The 24,874-nt window shown below is 41.1% G+C and overlaps 1 protein-coding gene across 1 annotated transcript; it reads left to right on the forward strand.

Annotated features, from left to right (window-relative positions):
• Positions 1–1,340: 1,340 nt before the first annotated feature.
• Positions 1,341–21,562, forward strand: LOC114446278 (calcium-binding protein 8-like). Its single transcript, XM_028421782.1, has 6 exons — positions 1,341–1,399; positions 5,355–5,479; positions 10,326–10,469; positions 12,796–12,908; positions 18,852–19,005; positions 21,435–21,562. Exons 1-6 carry the CDS (start codon positions 1,341–1,343, stop codon positions 21,560–21,562), a joined length of 723 nt encoding a protein of 240 aa, XP_028277583.1.
• Positions 21,563–24,874: the final 3,312 nt, after the last annotated feature.

Below are 24,874 nucleotides of genomic sequence, written 5' to 3' on the forward strand. Positions count from 1 at the left end.
GAGACTGAATGAGTCTATCTTTGGCTGTCGGACGGACTCCTCAAGAGCGCAGGACGAATGCAAACAGACTAAACACATCTTGGCAATTCAGAAGACCCTCTGCCTCTCTGCCCGCGGTGTTCTAACCGAGCGGGGGGACTCTCACTCCGGAGGACCAGTCGTTTCACAGGCAGGTAGGCTAAACCCCCGCCAGTCAATTAGTGTGCCACCTCTGGGCTGGTGTGTTAAAGGTGATAAAGGTGATTACCGCGACCGAGCGCACATGCGTCGGTCCCTCTGATGGCGGCAAAGCCTCAGCTACACCTGTTGTATTCTGTGTGAATGTGCGGGGCGTGCTTGTGCATGAGCGTGTGCGCGTCAGCATATAGAGCACAGTATGTGTTGACGTCTCCGAGCGGTGCTGTTTTAATGGCTGACAAACTAACACAGTCCTGCGTGCGTCTTTCAACTGTTTCTGAAAATCTCTTCCCAGCTGTTTGTGTGCGTGGCGCGCGTCAGTGCGCGCCGTGTGGGTTTGATCGGTATGATTGGGTGATTACAGGTCCATCTCTCTCTCTCTCTCTCTCTCTCTCTCTCACACACACACACACACACACACACACACCATAAGAGTAATTATAGTATAATTGTCTCAACACGCAGCGGGGTGTAAAAGCGCTCCATCACACTCTATACATCATGCTCTCTGTGGCTTCATCAGCCGTTCTCCTCTTCGCTCAGGCTGCAGCTCACATATTGGTTGTGATAAATGGGGACTGGTTGCAGTCTAAAGCCCACTTGTATTCATCCTCATTGCCGGATGCTCTAAAACTCCACAGTCATAAAGCATGATGGCCAAATCTGTCACCTGTCTTGCACACATTCATCATCTGATACCCAGCAGGAAATCCGCCTAACATCATGGTAACAGATGATGGATATTATTATATGGAAATCGAGGGTGAGGGTACGAGCTTTTTCTTGCGAGGGAGGGGGGGGGTTATTTTAATCCTCATGCACCCTTATCTCAGTGAGGATGGCAGTTAGCAACAACTTGGACCATGAGGCGGCGTGAGTCCAGCTGCGCACCCTCTGCTGCAGATCCGTGCAGTGTGGCAGACTGTCATGGGTGTCCAACTGTTTTTTCTCAAAGTCGGGAGGGACTCTTTTAGCACCCAATACGCGCCTTTCAGACCACCTGACAGACCATCAAGGACGCACACTTTCACACATATCCCCTGTCCGGGATGGTGTTGAACTCCCACAGTTGCTGTATTGGTGCTGCTGTTCATGGGGTCAGATTAGAGCCTATACTGGATGACCCAAATTGAACTCCTGGAGAAGAGGCTGCAGGTGACAAGATGAGGAGCCCATCCAGTGCCTCTGTTGAGGAGATGCTTTTAAAATGCAGCCTTGATTGGTGAGAGAAAGACAGCAGAGGTGAAAGCTGCCTGTGTCCAAGGTGACTTCAGTAGGACACTGACCATGTGACATTACACACATGGGACAGCAAAGGCACATTATTTAAATTCCTTTAATCATCTTTATTATTAGGTTCAAATGTATGAACCTAATAAGAAGCACTTTTATTGTTGGTTGCGTGTTGGTGTTGGTGTCCTTGTTTGATCCATAAAATCTGCCTTTGTGGCCAAAAGAAGCTGAGACATGATAAATCACAGCCTACCAGTTTTGCTTCAACTGCTCAACCTTCATTATTTTTGGCAGGCAGCTGCAGCTTTATCTCTGAAAGTGGAGAAGACATGAAGCATCAAGTGACATTTGAGTGGCTCACAGCAAAAGGAGAATAATTTGTTGTTTTATCTCATATCTAAGTCCCCCTGGAAGGCTAACATCTCACATCAGAGAGGTTTTGGAAGTTAAATCACACAGTTTTGATGGTTAATTGGTGGCTGCAGTGGAAAAACAACTTGTTTTCCCTTGATGTGACAGAGAAGGTTTGATTCTGGTGATGTTGTTGTGCTACTGATGGCTGCACCGCGCATGTGTCTGTGTGTACAACTGTGGGAAAAAAAATACAGTTGTGACCCCTTGGCTCTTTTCCTGCCATTCTGCTAATGCATTCCCCTCCGTTGGGACAAGGTGAAGGAGGTGAGGAAAAAAACATGGTTCTCTCTCTCTCCTTATATATCCAACATTTGGCTCAATCTCAGTGCTGGTGCAGGGCTGCTTTCTGCTTCATCTCAGCTTCTCCTCTCTGAGCTCAAATTCGTTCTGATCACCAAGCTGCGAACTTGAAACTGGCCTCCCGGGGGTGCAGGTGACCCGGCAGTTCAAACACTATCAGTCAGCCCACTTTCATTCGCTCCTTTCATCCCCTTTTCCCCTCAACCTCCACACACACGCACACACACATACTCACACACACACACACACACTCACACTCCTAAACCTGTCCATCTCTGTCTGTCTGTCTGCCTCTCTGCTACTCCTCATCATCCTCTCAGCCAAGCAGTGAAGCTTATCAGATGGGGTTTTTTTGCTAAAGCCTGTCCTTGTCATCTCTCATGTCCATCCCTCCCTGAGACAACAGTCAATGATTTCACAAGGGGAAAAAAAGCACAATCCAAAAATATATAAGGGAATAACACAGAGACTCGGTGTGTGACTGTTTGATTTTTCTGTATGTGTGTCTGCTGGTTTTTGCCATGAGTGAGTGGGTGTTTCTGTCAGGGGAACAATTGTGAGAGCAGATGGACTGCTGAAATACATTCTCATATTAATTTCATATCATATGTCTTATTAATTTCTCCACTGATTAAATCATTTCTGCATCCTGTTTGATATGAGGAGCTGACAAATTTGGGGATTGATGTCTGCTGTGACCAAAATTCAGCCGATAAATCATTATTTCTTTTATAATGACAGTTTTATTGTAGCGTGAGTCGTTTTTTTTATTATAGACTTTAGTCACATTACTGAAACATGTTGGGAAAAAAAGAGGACAAAATGTATTATGGATGCATAGATGCACATAGAGACAACTGTCATAGCTGTTCCTGTATTTGTCGACCACAAATCAGAAGAGTTTATGCTTTTTATAAATATTCACATAGAAGCTGAAGTAAAGTCATCGTTCATTCATCAGCTGTTAACATATATGGGATTAATTTTACTAAAACATTATAAATGTACAGAGCCTTACTGAATATATCAAAGAATTTATGTGATTTTCTTTTTACAACTGCTTATCTGATCTACTTCACACTTGAAATCCTTGAAGTTTTAGACCCAGGTTGTTAGGAGGTATAGATGGCTGCCAAACTTCGCTCTAGAACTACAGCAGCAACCTCCTCAACCTTCACGTCAAAGTTGGAAGCCTTCCTGCAAGCTGCCATCTATATTGGTGTGTGTTCAGCATCTCATTCACTGCTGGCAGCTCATTCTGATTTCAGTCTAATCTCTTCTTTGGCCAGTTTTGCATGGTTACATGTTCTAGTTACTCTTGGACAAAGAAGTGCAACAAGTGGTGAAACCCGTGCTGTTTTGTGTTGTCAAATTAACCTGTTGCTGCATGAGGTGAAATGATTTGGAGGATTTTTCAGTCTATACTCAGCAGAGGAACTTATTTAAGATGATTGAAACAAATGATTTTTATGTAGCTATGGTCATTAGAATATGCACACATACAATTTCTTTCAAGGAACACAGGACTCATCACAATGGCCAAAAATAAACAGAGATGCTTGTTGTAGATAGGGGACGTTCACCTTGTAATATGTTAAATGTTAAGTGTCTGTTGCAACTAACACCATGATGATTTTGTAAACCTGACCAGGTCATTGTGATTCCCAAATCTAACAGAAAGATGAAGTAAAAAAAAGTCCAACTCACTCCATTCACCATTCACCTCACCTCCTCTATTTTCAGACTTTGTTGGTCTTTAGCCTTCGGCAGCCAACCTATTCTGTCATTTCTGTGTGCTCATATTTTGGAGAAAAACAAGTGCAGCACAAGAAGTCAACAGATTCACTCAGGATTTATTATATTTATCTAAAACTACAATTATCTATCATGGCACTGTACCGGTGAAAATGAGCAGTGGTGCATTTAATGGTTTGATTTTTTAAACATGCACAAGTTATTCTTACAAATTCTATATATTCTGACTTTGGTACGTGATGACATAGTTGACAGAATAAGTGCAGGTAGCGACCGGTGGCCTCATTGTGTATGCGCGTTTGCATCTTGTTGTCCGAGACTTGTGCCTGCAGAACTGATACATGTTGCCGTGGTGACCTGAGTACCTTTTAATGTGCAGGTGGGACACAAGTAGACTCGGCAGCAGATGGACTGAAGAGCAAATTTCCTCAGAGCTCACAAACTATGTGCACATAAATATCATTCCACACACACACACTCTGTTCAGTGTCTGGTCTCGTGCACACTTTCAGTTTTCACACCGAGTACCCTTTACAGATCACCAGAGCAGACTCTCCCGCTGCTCTTAACCTTTTACACTGTTTTTGTCTTTACACACCCTGTGTCCTTTTACTACCTCCCCTTGCTCTGATTATAAAATCCACAGAGGGAAGAGGCGAGGAGAGGAGACTGACTGTTTACATCACATTTCCCGTTACAGAGACATCCCCACTTCTATCTCTATCTCTCCTGTCTGGCAGCAGCCTGCTCATGGAACACTCTTGGGATCTCTATCTCTTCCTAGCTCCCTATCTTTCTTTTTCTCCCTTACACTGGTTCAGTTTAGTGTGTACTATTGGCAGACATATTACATGAAACATATTGCCAAACTGTCAAAATATTACACTGGGAAAGCCCGCAGAGGGACAACTCCCATGAATCAAAGCAGAGAGTTGCTCTGATCATGCGACAAGTGAGGCCATGGCTGATTGATGCCCCCTGTCAAGCCCCTGAGGTCTCATGGTGAGGTGTTGGGTGGCAGTGGGGACTGTCTAGTGGGACAGGAAGACAGCAGGCCTGACAAGGGGCTGACATGGCTTTAGTTCTTCTCCTCTGTGGACTAAGGGGACTGAACAAAAAGCAAGCCGGAGAGAGACAGTGAGAGAATGATTGCTAACAGTGAGTTCCTGATTGTGCTCAGATGGTATTTATCAGAACAATAATAGTGGATTTTTTTTGACTGCATTGAATTATAATGTGATTACATAATTTGTCACTGTGATTCTGAAAGGAAGAGACAGCAGAAATGAACATTAGCAGTGTGGAAGGAACAATGTTCCCTCCACAGGAGCTTGTGTTTCTAAAAAGGGGCTCATGACCGTGTTGGGTTTAAAAACACATTCACGCACTGAGACGCACTTCTTTCCTTTTTCTCACACGCACACATGCAAAGTTTATTTAGTCTGTGTATGTGTGTGTGTGTATTTGCTCTGCAGGGAGAAGATGCCATTCCATCATGTGCGGGCGGGCCTGCTCTATCCAGACAACTACCTGAGCAGCTCCCTGACGGAGGGCAGCGAAGCCTTCCAGCTCACCAGCCTCTCCACAGAGGAGCTGGGAGGTGAGAGAGGGAGAGAGGTTGGGGAGGTGAGGGGTGGCAGAGATGGAGAATAAAGTGTGAGAGGTGCTAGCAATTAATGGTTCATTGCAAGAACAAAGCTTCAATCCTCCAGAGGAAAAGTTTTTTTCCTTTTAGTCTTTCTGTCGGCGCTTGACTGGATGCATTGGTTTCCAATTATGGTGCTTAAGAAATAGAATCAGTCAAAGGACTCAGAGTGAAGCAGTGTCTGACAAAAATAAAATATATCTGACCGCTTTAACACCAATGTATTGATATCATATGCTAATTCAGGTGTTCGATTCACATTGATCTTGCTGTGGAACAGTATACTGATGATTAAAGGTAAGGAACATATATCCAATATTACCTCACCTGATAAGAGCATCTGGAAAAAATGGGAAATATTTCGGAGCTCGGATCCAGAGTGGGATCTAAAAACGTCTGAGATGATTCAGGCAATTTACAGTTAGGTTTCATTACAAATGTGATGTGTTAGCATGTGATATAGAGTGTCCACCTTTGTGTTCACCACATGGACCTGCTGCTAAATCCTGCCAATATGTGATTGGTCAAACTGGACTACAAATACACATAAAAAATGCACCACACAGATATAAGAGATAGGATTTACTGACCAAGAACTTAGTAAAGATTTTGTGGATAGTGTGTCTCTAGTACCAAATCAAGCTGGAGTTGGTACGGTGGTGAAGACGAGTAAGACAGACAACAAGGACAAGCACTAAAAGTGTAGAATGAGATGAGCCGTAATAGAAAGTGTGGAAACATGCAGTGTTTGGATGAACGGAATGAGTGGGAGGCAGGTGGACAGAGAGGAGGCTGGAGCAGAGGGAGAAAGGTGTGAATGAACTAGACTCTGTACAGCAATCCCTACAGTCACTTTCAGTACTCCCTCCAAGTAAAGAAACAAAACTGTGTTTGCTTTCAAATGGATAATTATCAAACAGAAATCTTACTTTGGTGAGAAAAAAATGATCATAAATAAAATGTAGTGACAAACATTGCCTGTTACTTTCATGCTGTGTATTGAGTGTACTGTTCATTGAGGACCAAGACTTATACATAAGACTTATATGAGCTCTAAGAAAACACATCCATGCTGCAATAAGTGCATATGCTGTGTTTCTGACATGGTTGCTTTGATAGGGAAAAAACAGCTAATCCTGTCACAGAGTGAGGGGACTGAGAGCGCCAGAGAGCGTCTCTGACTGAGCCTGTTTGTTTGTCTTTATACATGTGGCCTATTGTAGTCTGCTTGAGTGAGCTTTGGTATGAAGTACTTTGTAGCATAAATCTTTTAATCCAATGTCCCTTGTGCACAGCTCGACTCGGCCCAGTTCACTAAAAAAGCGGTGATAGTGTTCTAAAAGCAAAGCTGACGGAAACGTCTCATCATCGTTAGTGCGGTTGGCCTCCGTCCGTGGTTTGTTTGTCAAGGGCAGCAAGAAGGTGGACGTGGCCCTATGTAGAGTTATTACAGGAATTGAATTTGGACTCTTAGACTCCAGGCATTACAATGAGGCATTATTTCAGCCTTGTCAGCCACAGAAGCAATGGGACTGTTTGATGTGGACAAAATAACCATGGTGTTCGCTGCCAGCATTTAAAAACTCCTAATCCCACTTCAGAGAGACACTAAAGGTTCTTCTAGGATCATCTGTTAGCACAGATAAAATGCCAGTTAATCACCCCCTCCGTTCTTTTCTCTAGTTTTGAGACATTTAATCAATCACAGTGAGACCATGTACAGTCCTAGGGTGTTGGCTTCGTAATACACAGGCAGGGATGTATCCTCACACACACACACACACACACACACACACACACACAGGCGCTGCACAGCAATACATCAGGGACCAGCTCATTTGTACCCCCTATTGAAAATGTACTCTTCACTGTTGGGCTGCATACAAATACATCTCACTTTGTTTTGGGAGGCTGCACTCTCTTCCTGCATTCCCACTGATTCTCACTTTATTTAGTGAGAGAGAAATGGAGGCTGCGGCGGCGGCATGGCGCTCTCAGCCGTAGGGGATATTTACAGGCTTAGATTGGGGCTTTGACTGAACTTCAGCTCTCATGCAACTGACAGAGAAAAGACAGGCATAGGAGGCAGATCTGAGACTGACTTAATACACAGAGGAAGGAAGGAGCAGTGTGTCAGGATGAGAATATTAATGACGCGCGGTCTGAGAGAGAGACACAGAGAGATGAACTTCATGTAAAATTCATTGTTTAAGTTAGGATTAGTCGTCGGGGAAATTGTGGTTTCAATTGTGTTTCTACTGTAAAAAATTGGCACAAATGTTTAATGGAAATGACATCCTCTTACTGGCCAGGAGCACAAAAAATAGTGTTGAAGGGGTTAGATCGAAAATCGAAAATTAAATCGAAACTCCTCCTTCACGATTCAACCTCCTAGCAGACAGAGCTAACTGATTGATGGATAATTAGCCAGAGATTGACCAGGCTTATTTTATAAGAAGGTCCTCAGAGGTTTGAGTAATTCTGCTGCAAGAACACATCAATGTAAGCTGTGTGTGTTTACTTACAATTGCAAGTTAGACAGAAGCCTTTTATGTGGGAGGAGAGAGTCGGAAATGCTCTTGGCAGTGCTGCTGGTGATTGTGTTGCACGGAGGGATTGGGACAGGGCCCTCTGGGTTTGTAAAATACAATAAGTATATAAAGAGATAGGAAAGACAAGAGAAGGTGTTTAAAGAGGGAGAAAGGAAGAGGAGGGGAGGGAGAGTGGGAGATCTCTCTCACCTTTATTTGTCTGAGAGAGAGGCTGCGGCACTTTCAACTAATAGGAAGCCTGTTAGCAGCACCGGGGAAGCACCATCTAGCCTACAGTCCTGGTAAAATCTGTTAATCATTCATTTGTCCATCTCACCATCTGATGATTCACCGATTTATTCTTAGATTATACTTTATGCTTGAGGCTGAAGACAATAAATTCTGTCATTTATATTTACAATTTGTTAAACTAACCTAAACCACAAATACAGCATTAACATCCGTGTGAGGCATTTGAAAACATATGCGTGCATCCTGTTCTGCTGTCCTTGTTGTCAAGGCAACAATATTATGGTTACAAATGAGTCATATGAGTTTGACATGCTGCTGCTGTCTATGGTTAAGATTTAGTCTGAGTTAGGCACAAAAGCTGCTTGGTTAAATGATTATTTGGACATTTGTGTCTCTTTTAGCTTTGCTTTGGCCTCAACCAGCCCCAGAGCAAAATCTGTCCTGCTAGAGCAGTAGCTGATGTGTCTGTCTGCTGTGTGGTCCTGTAAAGGTAGCACACAGTAGGTTTTAAAGAGCTTCATTACTGAAAATAGCTGCCTGCTGCATTTCAAAACAATGCTGACAGTAGTGAGAAACAGTGAAGCTGTGGGTTTAAAGATTATAAGCTGGGAGTAACTGCACAATTAGTAATCAAGAAATGTATTATAAACCATTAACTTAACCCAAAGAAGGAGTTGTAGGACAGTGAAGGAGTTAAATACATCACCTTGAAAAGGGTAAACAATATATTTATTTAAAATTAAATGTATTTGATGTTTTCAGTAGATGAAATGTCGTCTTAACCAGTAATCAGGGTCTGTTATACATATAAAAATGTGATTGATCGATCAGAATCAAGCTTTCAAATGCGTGTTAAAATAAAATAAAATAAAAACACTGACTTTATCATTTAAAAATTAACAATATTGTGGTATGAAAATAAACTAGTGCTGACAGGAGCTGAAAGGATGCTAATAAGGATTATCTGCACAATACAAAAACCATCATTAGCATCCTTTCAGCTCCTGTCAGCACTAGTTTATTTTCATACCACAGTATTGTTAATTTTTAAATGATAGTCAGTGTTTTTATTTTATTTTATTTTATTTTAATACACGTTTGAAAGCTTGATTATGATCGATCAATCACATTTTTATTATTTGCATTGCATTGATTATCTGCACAATAAAAAAAAACCATCATTATATTCTAACAAACTGAAAAATTGAGCTTTTGTGGAAGTGCTACAACTGCAGTTCCTGAAATGGCCACTTGAGGCTGCCTCAGAAAGTAAGTCAGACTCCATAGACCTCCATGTTTTACAGCAGAAAGGGTGCTTCCAAAGTGCCAGCCATTACAGCCAGCCACACTGTGCTTTAAAACGGTGCTTCAGGAAGCCTATGGAGATGTGATGGAGGAAACATCCATCTTTGTAGACTGTAGTCTGTGTTATTGACATGATGGCAGGAGGAAAAACAGCAGCACAGAGGAAGACATAATAACAGAGATCACACAGAAGATCAAACACAAGAAATGTCAAGAAGACAGTTCAAAAAAATAACCAAAATAAGTCAGACATTTGTATGGTGCACATGATAATAAACCTTCTAATAACAAGACAAATGCTTTGTCATAGTATCTAAAATATGAATGCATTAAGGACATTAACAAACTGCGAAGACACACCTCATTAGTGCACACACAGAGAGGACCAGGGAAGACACTCAGTTGAATAAATACCAGCCTTGAATTTTAATAGTAATAAAGACTCAGGACAAATACAATTTTTAATCTGTTGTGATGAGTCTCCAACCTTTAAACAGAATGCGAAGAGGAAACATAAGCGAGGTAAAAACACCTTCACGTCTGTCTGAGACTAACCGAGACACACACATGCGCCAGCTTGAAGACGAAGGAATAGATCTATTTTAACGTGAACATAATTTGCTGTCTGTTTTTACTACCCCACAGGAAAGACATAAAAGAGGCACATGGATGCTACATGTACAGTAATACGTTGTGTGTTTGTTGCTGTGCAGAGATCCGTGAGGCATTTCGTGTTTTGGATCGTGACGGGAATGGTTTCATCTCAAAACAGGAGCTGGGCATGGCCATGCGCTCCCTGGGTTACATGCCCAGCGAAGTGGAGCTGGCCATCATCATGCAGAGACTGGACATGGATGGTGAGATGCTACATAAGGACACACACTTGGGTGCATGCGAGCACACGTGCAAAACACAGGGTGGATCAGGACCAAGTGTGACCGTTTAACCTGATGAATAAAATGTTTATAGTTAAGTGTTTGTATTAAAATAGGATCTGCTAGGATTTTAAATGAAGCTCTGCATGTTTTAATGTGTTGATGTCTCTTTCACTTGCCTTTTCAAAAGACTTTGAATAACAGCTTCCTTCAAAATGTCGCCTTTAATGGCAGCAGGTGGTTAGTTGTCAAAAGTAAATTCCCCCAGAGACAATAAAGATAAAGCCGGTCTGCTTCTGCTTCTTAAACTCCAAGCCTGCTTGTAAATCCTCAGAGAATTGCAATTACTCTTAAGCAGTCGTCTGCATCACAAACACGCTGCTAGTCAATCTTTTAGCAGCTTCTTATCTTCCTGCTCTTGATTCCAGAGCTGGCAGTAAATATCAAAGGTCAATGCTGAAAGCTTTCTTACTTTTACTTCTATAGTCAGACCTTCTGAGAGCTGCGCTGCTCTTTGTTCTGAGAAGAGACAAAAATCCTTTGCATACCTCTGACCGCTATCATCTGTGTCACCGCTAATGACGCTCTGAAAGCCGGCTGGATTAGTTCAAGAATGTCGATTATTATTTGATGTCAGAAAACCTGCACAGTCCCTGGTGTATTTTTACATCATTCAATTTGTGCTTAAGAATTCTTGATCCACTGATACTGGAATTATCCCGAGACTAGGTTTTAGCTAAATTAGTTGTAATGTCTAAGATTAGGACATATTATGCTAATGTTATCGCTCCATTTTTGAGGAACTGTAGTTTGGAATGAAGGAGGACATAGGGATGGTAATTAGAATATCATGCTCAATGTTTCTTGCTGCTATAACACCTACATTTCCTCTATAAATTACTATTTAATCTTAAAAACAATAGATTACATAACATTATGACTTTATGTAATTTAATTTTTTTAATTTTTTAAACAAAATTTGAAAGTAGTGAGCTAGCTAATTTACTAGTTTACGACAAATTCATGTCAAAGGTGCAAGACATATTTAGCCATATATAAACCAACCTTTTAAAAATTGTGCAGCAAGCTAGCTTTTCTGCTCTACGCAGCATTGATGTCTTTTACACCCTTTTCAAAATGTTAAAGATGGAGAATGTAAAAAAAAAAAAGCTGTTCTGGCTCATAAAAATTATTTCCTTCTGGTTTGCACTACATCTTGATGCTGTGGAAAATAAAAGGTAAAGAAGAATTTTGTTCTTCTTTGTTCTTGTCAGGCAAAACAATCAGTGAGTCATGTAAGAAATACTATTGTATGAATGCTACAAAGTCAGAATAATCCAAAATGAATTCTCCATATAAATTGAATTCACTTGATTGTTTTTGCAGGGAGCACACTTCAGAACAACCCTCCCAACACCAAGCAGGATCATACAATAGTAATAGCAAAATATAATTTTTCAATAATTGTTTGAAAAGCATAATTTCTTTGAAAAAAAACGATCACTGACAAATTCATTCTCCATACAAATTGGTGTCTTGCCTGTAGACAGATTTCTCATGGTATCATGTGCAGCTGGCCTGCTGTGCACCAAAAACTCTCTAGGTTAGCAATTAATTAGAATTTATTTAACGCAAGAGTACTTGCCTACAGTATCTTCCCTGTAATTAGCACCAATTTATAAGCTTCTTTCAGGAAGACACAGAAACACATGAAATGAAGTGTTCTCCTAATGCCATCACAGCAGAACTGTGATGCTGTTTAGATGACTTCTCATATGCTTCTCATATGTGCCTTATAGGTACAGTGATAAAAATCACTCTGTGAACTGGTCATAATGGCAACGTAAGGTAATGATAAGTCAAAGCAGTAACTCAGCCGGCTGTTTACTCTTTGCTGTTTTGGAGATGTTCAATTAGTATTAATTCCTCGGGACGCTTGCTGTTGATCAGTATCTCGTCTCCTCTCAACAACGTGCAGCAGCAGAATACAAAATGAAAACACTTACAAGTGCTGTACTTTGAATGTAAATTTGGCAAATGGTCCCTGAATGACTGCAAAAAAAAAAACAATTCCTTCACAGGCACACAGTCACGCACAGGTGCAACCTCATTTGAAAGTTGAATTAATGCTGATGATGCAGAAGTGTTTGTCATGGATGAGAGCGAATCCATCTGTTGATCTGCCTTCTTTGATTCTGGAACTAAACAAACTTCATAATGAAATAAGTTAGCATTGATCCAGTCTGCCATCTGTCTGTTCTAAGTATTTGTTTTGTCTCCCTTCCTTTATGCGTGCATTTACCTGTAGGGGACGGCCAGGTGGACTTTGAGGAGTTCATGACGATACTTGGGCCCAAGCTGCTGTCGTCGGACAACAGAGAAGGATTTTTAGGCAACACCATTGACAACATCTTCTGGCAGGTGAGAGACAAAGGTTCCTCCTCCCAGCTGGCACACAGTCTGCTTCTCATCACTCACACACCCTCGTCATTCATCAGTCTCATCCTTGTACGCCTCCCCTCACTTACTCTGCATCACCTCTGACTGTGTTTCAGCAGTCAGAGCAAGTCTCACATCCTTAAGCACAGCCCTAGTTTCTGCAGGCACTCCACACGCACACACACACCACTGAGGCCCCCTACCCGCTTCTTCTGTTCCCTGGCAGACTTTTTTCTCTTTTTTTTAGACTTTAAGGAAAAGAGACCTGCTGAGAATTAAGTGTGTGTCTTTTGTGCATATTTTTTTGTGTTTATTATTCAGGGTGATGCAAAAGCTGTTATAATAAAGATGAATCCCTGCTTTGGAACAAAATCTGAACTTGTGTGACATCACTTGTTATCATAATATCCTATTATCCACTGCTTATTATAATCCTATTAAATGACCTCCCAGGTTCCGTAGGTGCATTACCATTCATTATAAGAAGCCTTTTGTACTCATTAGGAAGACGGGAGACTTGGGTATGCTGTTTCCTTCAATTTTCTGTTGCTACTTGGTCACATTTAGACACTACAGGTGCATTATTGGCAAAGGATCATTGATTTCCCTTCAACAAAACACTGGTCACTCAGTCACATGAAGTCTCTAGTGCAATTTGGGGGTTTCTACTAGTCCATATGTATGAGAATGTGTGATAGTAATGTCTTTTAAATGGTATAATCAAGCAGTGGTGCTTCCAATTGTTGAAAGTAAGCGCAGCATTAATTAAACGACTCTAGTTCATCTATGTGCTCCCTTTGTTGGACAGGAATTTCAGGAAATTTTCTGCTCTCATGCAGATTTTGTGTGTGCCTCTTGGGTAACACATGCGACCATAATGAAAAGTGCAGAGTTTTGAGTGTGTGAGTGTGTGTGAGGAGGGGGCGAGTGTGAGGATGGCTGGTTGAGCAGGACGACGACGCTCGGGAAGCTGTTTGCTGCTTTCCTTGAGTCAAATGAGAGGAGAAACATTTAGAGGGTGAGTCACTGAAATGAGGAGGTGTGCATGTTTCAGGTTACAAACACATATTCAACCACATTTACAGACATTCCTCATCCTAGATTTCATTGTGCAGTCACTTATTTGCCTTAAATTCATATTTGAACATGAATTTCAATCCGAATAAATTGCTGATTTTAACATCAGGATCGTGTGAAATAGAAAATCTTTTATAATTGAGACACATTTAATCTGTGATGTTGAAGACGGGCTTTAGTGTGCCCGCCAGCAAGGCTGCTAAAGATGACAGAATAGAGAGGGGAGCTGGACAATACATGGGGATGGGGAGCGTGGTGGTGGTGGAGGAGGAGGAGGAGGGATGCCCCACATAAAGATACAGGAATATAAAGGAAAACCACAGCAGAGAGGAAAGGGAGAAAATGAAAGAAGTATGAGAGACTGTGATTCATGAAGGTCGCAGACAGTGTGCATCTCTGGGGTGATTTAAAATGTTCACCTCCCACAAAGAAAACAGGAAGAGGGGACGGAAAATTGAGAGACAGAAGCAGGAGAGGACAGAGAGAAAGCAATGAAAGCTGAAGAATATACCGTAGGAAGTGAGGGTGGGGGGGTGTCTGAGGATTGTGGGAGCAGCATTTTGTGTGTGTGTTTATGTTTCTCAGACCTCAGAGGGAAACAGAAAGAGAAGCATTGTGTTGAAGAGAGAAGGATGGAAGAGGCTCACAGTGATGGATACATCATGGTGGCCCATAACGACTCAGTTCAGATCATATCGGTGCACAAAAAGACGTATGATGGTTGACTTCAATGGGGACACCCTGATCATGTGCTGATTCCATGCAGCTTGATTGATTGAGCGTGCCATTGAATTAACTTGTGTTTTACTGTTTATTCTCCACTGTAGTGTGGCCTGAGTAAGACCTCTGGGAGATATCGGCTTTGAAAAACACCCCACTCAAGCTACAACATTTCTGCTGACAGCCAGTAAATTAGATTTGAATAAGATAGGATGCCGTCTTCCATTGCAAATTAAGCTGAAGCGCCTAAAGACAGTGGTTTTCAGCTGAAGTAAAAACAATTTTTAAGCCAGTACGTGTACAGTTTATAGAAAGTCTGTTTGTGCTGAGTGTGAGAGAAAACAAGTCTGCAGGATCTGTTGTTGCCAGCCTTGCATTTCAATCATTTTGCAGACATTTTTGTTCAAATTTTTTATTTCCAGATTTTGTCTTGGTTCGTGCTCATGGCAATGTGACACAGCTGGAATTGGAGAATCATGCAACCTTCAGATTAAAACCTGCTCAAACACCTGAGCCTCTAGAAGCACTTTTAATCAATACACCTCTCAGTCCTATCCATTGCTTTTTATTTCTAAACTCCCATTTTCTCTTGTATGTGGACATCAAATTGTCCAACGGCAACCCATGCTCAATAGGAAAATGTAACATGAGCTTGATATTTCACTGCTTGAAAAAGCATGTGACAGGTGCGGTTTTCCTTCCAAACTGTGTTTAATATAAAGAATTAGTGTGATTTAAGATGACCATTACCCAACGGCTTACCCTGACTTAATGCCTAACCTTAAACTGGTAGTTTGTTCGTCCAAAAAGCAAGAGAAAACAAAACAGCTCACAGTGTCAGGAGGACTCGAACTCTGTGAAAGTTCACTGTGTTGCATGTAGTTCCATCATCTCCAACCTACCTATTAGCACAGACTTTTGCAGCTGTATCAGTCCTGTGATTGGATTACATTGGGGCAATAGGCCTACATGTTAGCATAAACGTAACTGAAACTATTCGATTATACCAAAATGGCTTAATTGTTTTTTTGTTTTTTATTGTGAGAGCATGTTGTCCAACAACCTGCATTAAAATCATCAATCATAAGATCAAACCCTAGCTAGTCCCCTCATTGGTTAATGCTGCTCTCCAGTGGTTCCTTACCATGAGCTTCTGCCAGTGTTGATGTCGTCTTTCATTGTCTATGAATTATAAAGAAAAAATAGTTCTATTTGCAGAGCATGGTTCAAAGATGTATTACATTGTATTATATTCATTTATCATATCTCAAACACCTTTTGAGTCACACAGCTTTGCTAAATAATACATATTTTATCATGTTCTGATCCAAAAAGGGCAGACGCCATCTAAAGTGCAGCAGCACAATCTTCACTCAGGCTTTGTTCTGTCTGTTTCTTGCCTCATGTAATCTGTCACAATTAATTTGTGTTATGGATACTTTACAAAACTATATCAAGTTGAAAGGTTTTTCTGCCACCTGTCAGTATTTTTATCAATGAACGTAGAAACAGAAAAGAAAGTGAAGGAAGCAGAGTAAGACGAATGTCTGCCATCTACATCTGTTAAAACCATCTGCAATAATTATAAGTGACGCCAAATGTAGAGTACTGTTTAAAAAAAGGGTAGTGTGTCTAGGATATGATAACATTTGGTGGATGGGTTAGACAAAGTATAACCAGGAGTGGAATTACTTTAACACTGGTGACCAGCAGCACCTCTGTCAGCTCTTTTATCACAGTCAGGTGATTTTTCTGTTTCCTGTTTGTGGTTGGAATTGTTAAAAAAAAGTATTGACAAGACATATCTTACTTCTGGTTTCAGCACTTTAAGAAAAGTGGGTTGTTTTCCATGCAAAAGGCAGAAACCTCACTTGAACCTGATGGTGTCAGCTGACCCTGTCAGCACTTTTGCAGCGCAGAAGGATGGAGGAAGAAAAGAGTGCAAGATAAAAGAAACCATGTTTGCAGGTTGTCGCTCTGGGTGACTTTTTAGAGAAGGGTCAGAAGACAAAGCAGGTGGATGGCTGACGAAACAAGCCTGTGCTGTATGAGGGCAGGCAGGATTAGACAGCAAGGACGGCGTGTAAGCACCTGTTCCTCCGATTGATGTGTCCTGGCTCCTTCAGGATGTCACCGGTCACTGCTTTATGATCCCCTGCTGTTTTCCTGTCAAACACTCACTCACATGCATGCACATACACACATATATATAGCATATTCGAGTTCATTCAGTGAAAGACAAAATGCTCTGACAGGCAAACTCTTGAGTCTTCATCTCTCCTGTTTGTCACTGTGTGTGTGTGTGTTGACGTCACCGTCCTTCAGAGACCAGGCCGGAGGAGAAATCACTCTCTGGTTAGTAGCAGGTCTACTGTGGCTTTTCCCCCCTCAGACAGACAGACAGGAACATTGTACATTCTCCATGCTCCTGCCCTCAGCTGTCATGTTGTCTGTCCTGCGGCTGCAGTCCAAAGAGTTGTTCCTTCATTTCTCTGCATTCGTTCAAGGCAGAGACAGCTATGGCACGACGGAAAGCTGAAATCAGGCAGCTTAAGCCCTCCGAGTGCTGTGGCTACCCCCTCCCTGTTTATCTGCCCTGGAGAGCCACATAAGGCTGTATGAGTCAGAGCAGCTAAAGGTCCAAAGTGTGTTTTTGTTTGATGATATAAATTTGAAGTATAATCACATAGGTAAGGAATCCAGCCATCTTTATTTAAATACATCAATCTCACAGTTTGTCGGAGCTTTGCAGTCTGTGCAGCATATATGTGATGACAGAACAGGGCTGTCACAACATCCCATTTATTGCCGATTATTGCAGCCAACATTTGGGACAAATAGTACTGTGTTATAACATGGCCCATCTCTGTGTTTTGGATAATGTTTCCTGGTGTTGCTTTGCTCAGTTATGTCAAAATACATCTCAGCTTTTATCCACACAGTTTTGGTTATTTCCATAATAGAAGGAAAAAAAGTGTTTGATGGTTACCATAGTCTGGATAGTCCAGCTCTTTAAAGCATTATCAGGTGTTTGTGTTGTTCTGTATGAGGGAAAAGAGGCAGATAGCCTGTGTTAATTTATGTGAAATTATCCCTGCTCTTATTGCAGTACTTCAGATTTGTGTGTGTGTGTGTGTGTGTGTGAGTATATGCATGTTTCCATGATTACAGACATGTCGTACATATAAAGACCTGAGCCAACAACACAAAATGTGCATGTGTGCATACTGAAGCTATTACATTTCTCTATTAATGTATTTAAATAGTCAATCTTGGATTCCTTAGGTAGAGTGCTGTTTTACCTAGGTGAGGAAATAAGATGCTGATTTTAGTTTAGTGAGTGCGGTACTAAAGCGTGAGCAGGATCATTGTTGCCTTGTTAAAGTGAATATCTCCTCTTCATCATCACATCTCTTTTGTATCTCTGCCTCTGTTGTCTGCCAATTCTGTTTTCACCATGTCCGCATACTCAAATTTTATTATGTGTTTTATTGTGTGTACTCTGTGTATCTCTTCCTCTCTCTCATATGAACCCCATATTTTCTCTCCTCTTTGCCATGCCTGCCTCAGTGTGTCCATCTGTTGTGCTAAACCAAGCGACTGATTGTATTTGAGGCTGTCAGGGAGGTAAATAACCTAGACATATATGCGAGTGGGTTTGAGGATATTATCTGTAGCTGTAAGGGGGGGATCTGCAGGGAGACAGGAAGGATGTGAGTGTTTTTGGCAGGGCAGAGAATGGACTACTTATAAGTCATCTTAAACATGAACATGTGCACAGAACTGAAAATATAACCACCTACAAGGAAGTAAAAGAGCCAGAATTTCCTCATTAATTGATACATTTATTATTTTGTTAGTGTGCACCTATAATAATACACACAGGGTAGCATACTGATTCAGGCACCAAAAATAGCAGCTGTATTTGCTGCGTATTACAACTGACATACTTCCTACTTTCATATCTGTATATAATACTTACCCAGTAATGCACAGATCCGTATATCCCATCATTTCTTTCAGCTTGTACATTTCACACCTCATTCTTATCTTCTATATTTATCTGCCCTTATAAAGCCAGTTTGTGGATGACTGTGTGTCTGCATTGATCGCTCTGTGCTCCTGCAGTTTGACATGCAGCAGCTGTCTCTGGATGAGCTGAAGCAGGTGCTGTTCCACGCCTTCCGGGACCACCTGACAATGAAGGACATAGAGAACATCATCATCACCGAGGAGGAGAGCCTCAATGAAACCTCAGGGAACTGCCCTGAGTATGAGGGAGGTGAGGAGGCTGAGCTCACAGAAACTGTAATAATACCTGTACACTTGTAAAGAAAGATATGTAAGGCAGTAATTTGGCATTTAGTGAAGCTAAGTTTCTATGAAGACCTAAACATTCCTTTAAAGTGAGTGTAAATGGCAACCTGGATGGTGGTTAAAGGACCGGTGTGTGATTTGATGACATAAATGAATCAGGAGGAATATAATTATGAATCATTGAGTTTTAAACTGTACAGCAGGGATGGGGATGAGGTTTGTTACAATCTGAAACTTCACCATTGGATGCCACTTAATCCCACATATTGGTCCATTAACTATGAGAAGTTATCGGAAAAACGTTTGTGCTGACAGTCGGATGAGAAGAGCAATATCACCCTCTTAATGTCACATGTTAAAGCAGCCATACTTCTAAAATAATTACCAGGCAGTGTCTCAATTACAGCAGACCCCAGTCTGCTCTGTGGCCTGCTGACTTCATGGAGTTTACTCTGTTTCATCATATAACTCATAGCAAATGCTAACCATACAAAAGATGTTGTTGTAAAGTTGTGTTTGTAACAGGCCAGGAGATGCAGTGTTACTTGGAGAGCTTGATGAATAAATGAATACATTTATACAGTGCCAGAATAACTCTTTACCCCTGTTTCCAATCCCTTTGATAAGCCAAGGTTATTCAACCTCCTGCTTCTTCCTCTATACAAGAAGACTTTCACATAAGCATACTGAAAATACAACTACTTAACATAATACATACATAACTATATGACTACTTTTTGAAATTGTAAATTGTAAACATTTTGATATTTGTAAACATTTGATAAAACTTACATAAAGCAGTTTTCCTGGCTCATGTGATCACAAGTCAAGTGTCATAAATCTGCCGGCAGGATAGCATTTCAAAACAAGAGATGTGACTAAAGCAGAAACAAACTGCTCTTAGCTAAAGGTATGTTTCTTTAAAGGAGAAGAAGAAACAAACAGTATAATAGAAGCTGACCCTCTGTTAGCTCAGAAATTCACTGGGACAAAGGCAGAGACAGATCAAATGTACCAGGAAACTTGGAAAGTCTTAATGAATCCACTGGGTGCTGGCCTACTGTGTCATGGAGACCTAAAAAGACAGCTGGGAGGAAATGCTGAAACTTAGAAGAGAGGGGACAGTGAGGGAGGAGATAAGAGGCTAAAGAAGGGATCAGGGAACTGCTGGCTTGGTACTCTCTTTCACAAAGTTTGAGGTGTTGAAGGAAGAGTGAGTACAGTGGAGTTAGCAAGAGGAAAACCAGGGGCATAAAGTCAGAGAAAGAGGAGAAGCAGGCGGCAGGAGGATAAAGAAGAAGAGGTAGAGAGCATAGAACTGCTGTATCTCTCCGTATTGAACCCTCTTCATGCATCCTCAGCTTCCCTCTTTCGTGTCTCCCATCTTCTTCCTGTCTGGTGGGACCTCAAGCCTTTCACTGTTCCTCAGAGCTGTGATTTCATTTATTGATGCAGTGTGTGATTCTAACAAACTCAGACAAGAGGAGAAACTTTTAGTTGTTACTTTTACTGCAAGGCCTGGATGAGGACACTTCTGTCTCTGCTCATCTCCCTCTTTCAATCTCCAGAGAGAATCTTTGAGGGGGAAAAAGGCCTTTCAGCCCAAACAGAAAGAGAGCACAAGAAAAGCTCCACCCTGCTCCACTTGTCTTTATTGTTCCTGCATTTGAAGGATTATAACCAGTTTTTACAAGACACATGCTGATCATGATCTTGAAGTGTTAGCCTTCTTCAATGGAAATTTTTATGCAACCATCGACTCATCTGTCGAGCATAAGGTACCGGTAAATGTGATGGGGACCAAAGTGTGAAGGATAGTTTTCATTTTCTGGGCTAATTTTGACAGTACTTTGATGGAGTCTCTGCTAGTTGTGTACTTGTTGCTATAGTGAGTATTTAAGGTGCCACAGGGTCAGGCTGCCCCTCTTGCTAAGATCATTTCCTCCTCGCTCCATACTTTTTTTGAGATTGACACATTATCTGTGTAACCATTCAGGAGCATAACCGATTATGTCACAGACCCATTGTAAGGCCATCACATTTCAAAGCCTCCTTTAGATGTACCCAAACTTTCCCTGGCAGCAAATGGTCCTTTGCGACCAAACCCAAGATTCATAATTTAGAAGTAAACATCGACTGCAGCTGTCAAGGTTAGAGGAGCTTTTGATGCAAATATCTCTTTAGCCCAGACCATAACGTTTCACTGTGCTTATGGTGATCCTTTATAAAGTCCTTCAAAGGATCACCTACAGACATGAGAGTGATGTCGTTCTTCTCGTCCAACTCTCTTCAATAAAGTGTATTTCCCAAAACGTCAAAACTATGATGAATTACCATCATGACAGGTACAAATGGCTTGTGATAACAGTCTCTCTTCTGTTTCTCTCATCTCAGTCCATCCTAAGAAGAAGAATCGGCAGACCTGCGTGAGGAAAAGCCTCATCTGCGCCTTTGCGATGGCTTTTATCATCAGCGTCATGCTTATTGCAGCCAATCAGATGCTGCGAAATGGCATGGAGTAACCAATTGCACTGTGAGCATGGGGAGTGGACAGAACAGCCATGACCTCACATTTTGTCCTTGCAGCCAAAGCTGGACCAGCCACAACCCAAGCACTTCTTGAAACAATCAGTTGAGTTTTTCTTTTCTTTTTTTTTGTTTAATTTGAAAAAACAAAAAAAAAATGAGTGAAGATATAGAGTTGTTGGACTGTCAAAAGGAACCTAAACTGCAAAAGAATTATGTTTTTATATCAATTATTGTGGATATAAATAGAAGGTTTTATTTTGCTGTTTTCAAGACCGCCCTTTAAACTTGATTTTCTAATTACCAAACATGTTTATCAGGTGCTTTGAGCCATTCCTAATTCTAAGAGAAAAAAAAACAATGATTATTATGGACAACTGCATATTTACCCTCCAGAAGTTGCATTGAATGTGAACTGAATGAATGTTGGACTCTTATATTAATTTTTAAATGAAGATAAATTCCTAACATCTCATGTAGCCACGTGTAAACGTCATCATTTGTGTGAAGCATTAACATCCTCATCCTAGTCCGCGTGTATCTACAAGAAGCACAAGTCAGTATACTCAGTGAGGGACCACTTAAGAATAATCACTGTCCATCTCTTCAGTCCTGATTGATTGATTGATTGATTGACTGACTGACAGCATGGTCCGTGTGTATGATGTAAGCTCAGGCTGCCGGACAGGTGTATGACAGTATAAACAGCAGCAATTCAGATGAGAGGTGAGCTTTGGGTTGGGCCTATAAAAACACAATACTGAGATGTATCACAGTGTCTTTGTTTATGTGAACACATCTCAGCTTGGCATCTCATTGTGATGCTGCCCAGCTGTGGTAAATATAAGCCACATATAAGCATGCCAGTCGACACACTGCCATACTAAACATCACTCCTGTTCTCTGTGGAATTAACTGTATATATAGTACTATTTAGCTTGTGTAATGTGTTATTCCTCTCAACAGCAGAATGTACGGTTGGATAGAAACTAGTGAGCTATATCAGGGACCTATTACAGTAGAGCTGTGATACACTGCTGGTGAAGCTGTTTTCTTAGAAAAGGTTGCTTCCTAATGGTTAAACTGAGAACTGCAGCCTGAACAAGGGGATCAGAAGTAAAGATCACACATGTGTTATGGGCATTTTTGTTTGGGGTTTTAATGGCGAGTCAACTAGCAATGCTCAGGATTGGATGGGAGACTTGAAGGTGACTGCTGCATTCACTTCTGTAGCTTCTGCAGTCAGAGGTGTGTGTTTTATGGTTCACACCTATAATCTTAAAATCCTTGCTGGGATGAAAAAAAGTTTGGAAAAGACCTTGTACAAGTTTACAATCAGGCTCCTCTCCTTTTATAATCGAGCCTCCTGATTGAACATCTCAATGTCACCGCAGATTAAATTTGAGGACAGCATGTGTTTTATGTGCAGGGCTGGGCAACAAAGACAGGCAAGTGTTCAACCACTGACTTTGGGACAGTATTATTATATAATGGATTGCTGTGAAATTCAAGGAATTAGTGGGATTTCACATGATTTGTGATGATCTGTGATATTGCACCTGATTCTGATTATCACTCCCATACAAGATGGCCCCACAATGTACTACTTTTATTGAATATTTGTGTTTACCTTACTCATAAAATTAGTGGAACATTATTATATTTCTACTTGCTCTTTGGCTCAACACGGGGGAAACCACCTCTGTGGCTGAGAGAAGGAACCAACACAGACGTGCCAAAAACCTGCAATTTCCTGAGTGACCACTTGAGGGTGACTCCAAAAGTCGGTCCATCTTTAAAGACCCAACTATTAACATGATTGCAGCCTGTAGTAAACATATTTCTAGTGTCTATTGATGATTTCCTCACCGTATAAAAACTCACCTTCTTTAAATGCTGCATAATCACATAGGTATGAGTGACAGGTTGGTGCCATATTAGATCATGAGCTGCCTGCAGCCACCCACATCAGCCCCACTTGGCGGACTCTGGTGCTGACAAAACGGTGATGACCACAGCCTCCCACACTAAGTTATTAAAGTGCTCTTCAGGAAACCTATGCAGGAAAGGTTACCTTTATTCGTGATCTACAGTCTTAGCAGGCTGTTTATTTTGTGTCTGTGTGGCAACAACTAGGCACCAAAAATAATTGGTTTGGTTTAGGAAAAGATCATGATGTTAAAAGTCCACCACTTTCACAACATCACATCACACATCCACAAGAGGTTGCTGGGGTTTCTTTGTCTTTATTACTCATCATGATATGTACCTTCTGGGCCATGAGTAAGAGATTTCCCTATGGGCCATATGTATGGAAATGATAAGGTCTATTGAGTTATTTGCACCACTTTGCCCAGCCTTGTGTATGTGGCTGTATGTTGGTGTTGATTATTCCTGACAGGAACATTGTGCCCCATAAGTATATGGATGCCTAAACTGCACAGTGCTCCCCCTTACTGGGCTATAGACTCGTCTGTTTCCATTAAGACATTGGAGCAATTTTTTGTTCTCGTCTTTGACCACATTATGAGTTATGAGTTTTATTGTGCGGGTTAGACAAAATAAATAAATAATAAATAAAGAAGGCAAGAAGGGAGAGGGCTTTCTTTAAAATAAAAAAAATAGCTTTGTAAGATCAAGTATCACAGCAAAAATGTATAATACTGTAAATCAGTATGCATGTTGTCGTTTAGATTTTCATGTCTTTGAAAGACAGGGAATCCAATTAATCTTTCTTTGTGGTGGCACAGCCTTGGTTTAATTGTAGGTATGTTATACTACTGTCACATATTTGACTTTCCAGTTTATACTGTAATAGCCATTTTTTCTAGTTTCTACCAGCTATTAATCAAATCAGAGTGCAGAAGAGGGCATTTTCATAAATATGCAAATACAAGGTCACATCATCATCTTCACCTCTGTTTCATATCATCTAAGGTAGAGTGAGTAGGTCTCAATGTGGACGCTTCAACTTTACATTGAACCCAGTGTTTTAAAGTCATATTAGGTTTTAATGGAACGCTCTCACCATCTCACCGTCCTGTGTAAACTGCTGTATAATGTATGCTAGACTTATAAGTCACTTTGTCTGCTCATTAACATTTGACTAATGGACTATGTTTTCATTGATGTGTATCTACATCATGGCCCTGTTGAAACCAGCATAGACCATTTTATCTTGATAGTTCTCCCGTAACTGTGCCACTCAGACATCCTTGCATGGCCATGTAAGGAGAAACTCATTTGAAAAGACCTTTTATCAAGAGTTTACATTATTATACTGTAGATCTGTAACTGGACGGGATCAG

Source organism: Parambassis ranga, chromosome 14, assembly GCF_900634625.1.
Source record: "Parambassis ranga chromosome 14, fParRan2.1, whole genome shotgun sequence".
Lineage (NCBI taxonomy): Eukaryota > Metazoa > Chordata > Actinopteri > Ambassidae > Parambassis > Parambassis ranga.

Bases quoted from the DNA above. Each gene is read 5' to 3' on its own strand.
- LOC114446278 (XM_028421782.1), top strand. From the start codon at position 1,341: ATGAGGAGCCCATCCAGTGCCTCTGTTGAGGAGATGCTTTTAAAATGC. The intron at 1,400-5,354 runs GTGAGAGAAAGA...TTTGCTCTGCAG, and splicing joins TTAAAATGCAGCCTTGATTG to GGAGAAGATGCCATTCCATC. The intron at 19,006-21,434 runs GTGAGGAGGCTG...CTCTCATCTCAG, and splicing joins CTGCCCTGAGTATGAGGGAG to TCCATCCTAAGAAGAAGAAT.